Below are 7,820 nucleotides of genomic sequence, written 5' to 3' on the forward strand. Positions count from 1 at the left end.
GAAGCAAGACTCCGACTCAAAAACAAAAACAAAAGAATATAATGAATTCCCTATAAAATGAAAACATACTTTTCATCTGAGAATACATATATATATATTTATATATATATAAAATATAGTAAATATTTTTCAAGTAAGCTCTCTTATCTGAGAACTTTTTGCCTACTGAAATAACTCACGGTATTTTTGATAGGGGAACGAGTTCTCTCATTAGGCACCTCCTATAATGTATATAAACCATGTTTTCAACGTGTACGTTAAAAATAACAACACTGTGTATGCTTAACTTTGTGAGTTAAATCACTCAAATTCTCCAACTGCTCCAGCCATGGAATTATGAGGGATGGAAAACAGCCGAGAGTCCGTTTGGCTCCGCCGCTCTGAGGGTGCCCGGAGCCCTGAAAGGCCCCATCCCAGGGGCTGCGGGGAAGCCGGGCCTGGGGACCCCCTCCTACCCCGGGCTGAGCCCCCGCTACCTGTGCTGCTTGTCCAGGGCGTCCAGGTCTCCGCTCCTGTGCGCCAGGCAGCGCTCCACCCCCGCGGCGTCGCCCTTGACAGCTGCCCTGTGGATCTTCTGCAGTTCGGAGTCCCGGATTCGGTATCCGGAACCCGTGTAGACATGTTCTATGGAGCCGTGGGCCGTCTGGCCCCTGCGGCTCCCGAAGCCGAATAACTTCATAGTGGTGACTTCTCAGACCCCCAACCTCCGGCTCTTGAGCGGGGGCAGCTCCCTGTCACCTTTTCACCCACCCCATCCCCCGACCCCGGCCGACCCAGCCCCAAATCCCCTATCCAACCCCAAATCCCTGATCCAACCCCAAATCCTCGATCAACCCCCAATCCGCGATCCCAAATCTGTGATCTACTCCACAGTCCGCGATCCAGCTGGGTCCACCACAGCCTTCAGCAGCGACACTCGCAGCCTCCGACCTCTCAGACCGAGTGAGCCTCGCAAAGCCGTTGGGCGCGCGCCTGCACCGCGGTTGCTGCCCGGCTCCTGGAAGCCGCTCCCCGGCAGCGTGCGCCGGCAGGTGGGGCTGCAGCTCTGGGCGGGCGCCGATGGGCTCGCAGGTCCTCTTGGGATCGCCCGGGCGGCCCCAGGATCGCAGGAGCGCCGCCAGCCCGGCCTGAGAAGGAGGGCCTGTCTGGCCTTGCAGCCCGCCCCACTCCTCCTCGGAAGGGAGATAGGGTGCTGGCAAGGGCACTCCGCGGCCACCTGGGTGGCTTCGCAGATGGCCCGGCTTCACGCTGAGGCTCTGGCCCTGGAGTCTGTGTGGCTAGTGTCAGGTAGCTGGAGAGGCATGGAGGGAGAGTCAGGGGCTGCTCCTTCCCCCACCAGCCCTCACTGCTGCCAGTGCCCCACACGCAGTTTGCAGCGGCAGATCTGGCACTGGCGTGGGACAGCGGAGCTTCCCTTGGATGGCCTCAGGGTCGCAGAGCGCACAGCCCACCTGGCCTCAAGTTCCGCTCCTCTTGGGCATCTCTCTGGATCCTGGGCCCGGGAGCTGGGCACTCTGTATCCACATGGATGAAACTGAGCGGCTGCTGGCGGGGCCCATCGCCTGATTTTGCCGCCTGGGGGTCTGGCCTCAAGATCCACGCTACTGGGGGGCGGGCCTGGTCTGGGGTGTCCAGTCACTTACTGTCGGTGCACCACGTCTGGACTGCAGCTGCGGCTCCGATGCCGGCGTCAGCTGGTGGGCCTGGTACCTGATGTCCTCAGGGTCAAGTGCATCACCCGCCCACTTGAGGGGTTGCTGTGACTTGGCCTCCTCCAAGAACTCAGGGGCCGCCAGGGCTGGCTCTTCGTGGTAACTGGGATGGTATTGAGCAGCAGGTTTTCACCCTGGTGCCACTGCTGTGCGGACTGCCTGACTTGGGCGCCCAGACACTGGCCTCAGGGTCCGCGTGGCAGGTGTGTGTGCGGGTAGGGTGAGTGGCACGGAGGGTCAGGGGTTGCTCCGTCATCTCTGCCTGTGTGCAACTTGCAGTTTTGCAGTTTTCTGTAGCAGCTGAGGCGCTGGCGTGGGAAGGCGGAGCTCCCCTGGAAGGCGTCAGGTTTGCAGGCACAGAGCACAGCCCAGGCCTGAGGGTCTGCTCAGGGGCCATGGTGGTTGAGTTCTCCGTGGAAACTGGGATGGGGTGAACGGCCAGTTCCCGTCCTTTGGCCGCCTGGCCAACTACCAGACTTAGCCGCTGCCGCCCAAGCATCTGTCTCTGGGGTTGCCACTACTTGGGTAGAAGTGAGGGTCGGGGTGGGGCATGGAGCATCACCAGTTGCCAGGCCAGCACTGTCTTTGCAACATATTCAGATGGCAGTGGGCAGCTCGGGCACCGGCATGGGCTGGCGAGGCTCCCCTGGATGGCCCTCAGATCGCTCACAGCATTGTCCCAGGGCTTCCTCGGCCTGTGCCAGGTGAGCAAGGTAGGGGGGAGCTTCCAAGGCTTCTATCCCAACTCTACCTATTTCTAGCTATTTTCTCTTGAGTTATTTTGCATCTATCTCAGTTTTATTTGCAAAAATAGTATATGCAAAATACATCGAGTGAATGTACCTCAGGCATATAGAAGATCTGGCAGAAACACGTTTTCTCATGCCCATTTCCATTCAATATTTGAACACAGAGGCTTCCATGGTTTTGATTCTTTCCACAAAAGGATAGTTTTGTCTGTTTTCACCATTTACATAAGTGAAACTATAAATTATATAATTTTTATGTTCATTCACTAAACATGCTTGTGACATCATTTTGTTCCTATTGATTATTCATTAACTTTATTTTGTAATACTCAATTTTATGACTATACCACAGGTTTGAGGCCTTTGCTTGTTTTGTTTATAATCCACTCCACTATTGATAGACACAAAAGCAGTTTCTGATTTGAGGCTATCATGAATAAACCTGCTACGAACAAATCAGATATACACATTTTTCTGTAATAATATTTTCACTTTTCTTGAGTTTAAGTACATAAGAGTGGATTTTCTGGGTTATAAAATAAGTATACATTTGGCATTGTATGAAATAGGGAGACATTTTCCTAAGTGGTTGTGCCATCTTAAACTACAATGAAAATGTTTGAGAGAATCAGTTCCACTTTCTAACCAATACTTGATGCTGTCTGTTGTTTTAGTGTTATCCATTCTTATGGGATATAACTGCTGAGTAGCTGTCTGCCTTCCCAATAACATGGAAAATTGAGGGCCCAGAGGACAGTTTTATTTTCATATTTGACATCTTCTATTATTTTTTATAGAAGGGTGATTTGGGTAGTAAAATTGTCTTTCAATTTTCTAGGTTGTCTCTGAATCTTACTGGGGTTCCTTCTCCTAAACCACATTCAGAAATTTTCACGACCAACTTCTTTTTATCTTTGTCATACCAGGCCAATGAGGGACTGCATTCCTGAGACTTTTTAAGTACTTTTTGTGTGTATGATGGTCTAATAATCATAACCTTAAAACTTTCTGGCTGGGCATGGTGGCTCATGGCTGTAATACCAGCACTTCGAGAGGCCAAGGCGGGTGGATCACCTGAGGTCAGGAGTTCGAGACGAGCCTGATCAACGTGGAGAAACCCCAACTCTACTAAAAATATAAAATTAGCTGCGCATGGTGGCACATGCCTGTAATCCCAGCTACTTGGGAGGCAGGAGCTACTTGGGCTGAGGCAGGAGAATCGCTTGAACCCAGGAAGGGTTGTAGTTAGCCGAGATCACACCATTGCACTCCAGCCTGGGCAACAAGAGTGAAATTCCTTCTCAAAAAAAACAAAAAAAGAAAGAAAAAAAGAATCTCAGACTTCTGGGAGACACTGAATTTGTGAATGTGCACAGCATGTGTACAGCATGTCACAATAACTTTTTTTTTTTGAGACCAAGTCTCACTCTGCTGCCCAAGCTGGAGTGCAGTGGTCCATCTCAGCTCACTGCAAATTCTGTCTCCTGGATTCAAGCAATTCTCCTGTCTTGGCCTCCCGAGTAGCTGGGATTACAGGTGCTGCAACCATGCCCGGCTAATTTTTGTATTTTTAGTAGAGACAGAGTTTCACATATTGGCCAGGCTGGTCTCGAACTCTTCACCTCAGATGATCCACCTGCCTCAGCCAATGGGTGGAGTGTTAACTCAAAATGCACACATTGAATACTGAGGAAAATGTATAGCCATCATCACCAGCAGCTGAGATGCCAGTTGAGATACCAGGAATACCCCAGCATGTAACTCCTCTTTTAATTCACACACACACACACACACACACACACACTCATGGTAACCAGTTCAGGATGCACACAGAAACAGTCACAGTCTTTTTTGGGAACACACTCCCCTGTGACACTTAGATCCTAATGCTGACTCCAATTCCCCCCTGGGACCTCCCCTCTCCTTGCAGAATGCTGGGCTTTCCCTTAGAAAACCCCATGTCATTTCCTTCAATGGAACATGAATCAGCTTCACCCACAGTGTCTGCAGGTCTCTGTCCATAGCAAACGTTTTTATTACCTTAAAATATAGATTTTTACCTTAACTAGCCAAGACCTAGGACCCTTTTTCCAGGCTCTTTTAGATGAAGTAATAAATGCAAATATTAGAGATGTGTATATGTGTATAAATATAAGGAGAAAAGATGTTGCCTAGTTGTACAAATTAGCTTTAATAAAACTCCTGATTTAAATTATTTAATTGTGAGAAGGGCGATTCTAACTCAACACACCAACGAAATAAAAGCCTTATCCCTCTGCTCCGCCAAAATATCCCACTTAGAGCCTGTGTGTGTGTGTACACACACGTGTGCACTCATCCCCACCTGACCGTATCAAATTATTATTTAAACTAGATATTTTTACTTCGTTGCATAGTAGTAATGGTTTCTGGAATGAAAAAATAAAAAACAGGAGAATAAAACTGTTTAAATGTATCTCCGGGTGAACGCTGTGGCCACTGCACAGACCCCGCCGATGGCGCCCAGTACCTGCGTCTCAGGAAGAGGTTCTGGCGGGTCCTCCGCCTGAGGCCGCGCCCCTGGTACCTGTCCCGCGTCCACGTGAACGCGGAGCGCAGCATTCACCATCCCCTCCCTGAAACAGCGGTCCCCGAAGTGCTCCACAGGCAGGGCCGAGCTGGGCAAGGGGGAGCCCAGCCCCTGCACGGGCCGCCCTGAGCGGCGGAGACGCAGGAAGAGCTCGCCGGCTCCACCAGCCCCTACCCCAGATGCGGGACCTCAGACCAGCGAGGACCTGGAGCCCCCGCCCCACGGTTGCCAGGAGGCGGACAGGGGCAGCTCCTGGGGGGCTACCGCCCCGAGGCCATTCCGCCAGAACTTGAGCGACCTGGGAAGGCGCAGTGCCCTGCCCTTGAAGAGGAACCTGTGTCCTGGAGGCAGCAGCCTGGGAGCTCCTCCTCCGAGGACACGGCAGAGGCGAGTGACTCTGGCGGCGCAGGGCTGGCTTTCCCGTCCACGGAGGAGAGCTGAGGGGCTGGGTGAGCTGGACCAGGAAGCACGGCTGGCTGCTCTCGGCCTCCGATGGGGAGTGGACAGCTTAGGGGGTTGCCGCCGTGCCAGCCGGCCTGCTGGCCACTCTGGGCTTCATCACAGCCTCACCTGCCTGCGCAGGCACCTAGCACTGCAGGCTGGAGCTTCTGGCCATGCTGGTCAACTTCCCCAACGAGCCTCTGCTGCCTGGGAACAGCAAGGCCAGAGCTACACCGCCCTGCACTTGGCAGCCATGTACCTTGGAGATGGTGAAGCTGCTAGTGGGGACATAGGACGCCGATGTGGATATCAGGGACTACATTGGGAAAAGGGCCTCCCAGCATGTGAGTCAGAGCATCACAGAAGAGATTGAGACCCTGATGGGAGTCCTGGACAAGGACGATGGGGAGAGCACCGCCAGCAGCGGGGGTGGGTACTGGAAGATTTAAAAGCTGCCCCCTCCATCTCACCACCTACAAACTCTCACACGTCCTGGAAGATGGGTGGACCCTCTCCACCATCACCACTTGGCTGAAGGTGGTCCAGACGTGAAGCCAAGGATTCCAGGGCGCACAGCCTCGGGCAGGACTAATGGACTTAAAAAACACAGGCTCAACAAAATCCACTTCACAACCCAGATGGTTCACATCACACCCTCTTTCAGGGACCCAGAGCAACCACTGGAAGAGAAGGAGTAGGAACACTCTCTTAAAGGCCACTTATCCTATTCCTTCAAATTAAGACCAAAGTCCAATGTATTTAGGTAAAAAATAATTTCTTTTAGAAAATGCTAAGGTTTGTCTTCTGAAATTTAATAACAGAAACAAAAAAAGAACATTAGACGTCAGGAAGTGAGACCAGAAAAGACAAACTAAACTATCCTTACTAGGTTGGAATGGATGGGGTGGAGTTCCCATCAGGCTAGCATTCCGGGGAAAGTGTTTTTTTTGTTTGTTTGTTTGTTTGTTTTTGTTGTTTTTTTTTTTTTTTTTGGCGGTGGGGGGAAGGAGTCTCGCTCTGTCACCCAGGCTGGAATGCAGTGGCGCCATCTCTGCTCACTGCAAGCTCCTCCCCTCGGGTTTATGCCATTCTCCAGCCCCAGCCTCCCAGTAGCTGGGACTACAGGCGTCCGCCACCACACACGGCTAATTTTTTTGTATTTTTAGTAGAGACAGGGTGTCACCGTGTTCTCCAGGATGGTCTCTATTCCTGACCTCGTGATCCGCCCGCCTCGGCCTGCCAAAGTGCTGGGATTAGAGGCATGAGCCACTGCGCCTGGCCGGATTTCTTTTTAAGAGATTCATCATACTTTGACCTGTGCCCCATTTCCCTCCTCCACCTGTCTGACCTGGCGTTCCTATTTCCGGAGACCAGAAGTGGGGGGAAGAGAAGGGATGACTGTTTCTTTGCTTTCACCATTCCTGCATGCCATGCAAAGGAAGGAACATTGCGCTTTTAATTATCTGTTTTATTAAGTGGTTACTCTTTCAAGGACAAAAAAAATGCAAATTTGTACAAAACTGGTAGTATTTGTAAGTGCAAGTACTACATGCTGTCTTGTTCTTTTACCAATTGCATTTGCATTTTAAGGTACTACTGGTACAGCCACGGTGGAGAACAGTTTGGAGGTTCCTCTAAACACTGAAAATAGAGGTGCCACATGATCCAGCAATCCCACTGTTGGATATATACCCCCAAAATAAGAAATGAGTATATCGAAGAAATTATCTTCACTCCCATGTTGGTTGCACCACTGTTGACAATAGCTAAGATTTGGAAGCAACCTAAGTGTCCATCAACAGATTAATGTATTAAAGAAAATGTGGTAGATACACAGAGTGGAGTATTATTCAGCCCTAAAAAAGAATGAGATTCAATCATTTGCAACAAGATGGAAGGAACTGGATATCATTATGTTAAGGGAAATAAGCCAAGCATGGAAAGGCAGACATTGCATGTTCTCACTTATTTGTGGGATCTAAAAATCAAAACAATTAAGCTCATGGACATACTAAGTACTAGGGGGCTGGTGGGGGACACAGGGCACGGGTAATGGGTACAAAAACAGGCAGAAGGAATGAATAAGACATACTGTTTGATAGCACAAGAGGGGGACTCTAGTCAATAATTGTACATTTTAAAATAACTAAAAGAATCTAATTGGATTGTAACACAAAAGATACATGCTTAAAGGGATGGATACCCACTCTCCATGATGTGATTAGTTCATGTTGCATTGCCTGTATCAAAATATCTCATGCACCCCATAAATATATATGCCTATTATATACTCATAAAAATGCTTGAAAATAAAAATAAAGGAACTACTGAAGGTCAGGTCAGAGTGGA

The 7,820-nt window shown here is 50.1% G+C and overlaps 1 protein-coding gene across 1 annotated transcript; it reads left to right on the forward strand.

Moving 5' to 3' along the window:
* Nucleotides 1–5,046: 5,046 nt before the first annotated feature.
* LOC129138980 (ankyrin repeat domain-containing protein SOWAHC-like) lies at nt 5,047–6,369 on the forward strand (the record flags this gene model as incomplete). Its single annotated transcript, XM_054677339.2, has 1 exon — nt 5,047–6,369. A coding segment is annotated over one exon (798 nt), but the record flags the coding sequence as incomplete, so codon positions are not given.
* Between the last annotated feature and the right edge of the window lie 1,451 nt (nt 6,370–7,820).

The sequence above is a fragment of the Pan troglodytes genome, chromosome 22 (genome assembly GCF_028858775.2).
Source record: "Pan troglodytes isolate AG18354 chromosome 22, NHGRI_mPanTro3-v2.0_pri, whole genome shotgun sequence".
NCBI classification, from domain to species: domain Eukaryota; kingdom Metazoa; phylum Chordata; class Mammalia; order Primates; family Hominidae; genus Pan; species Pan troglodytes.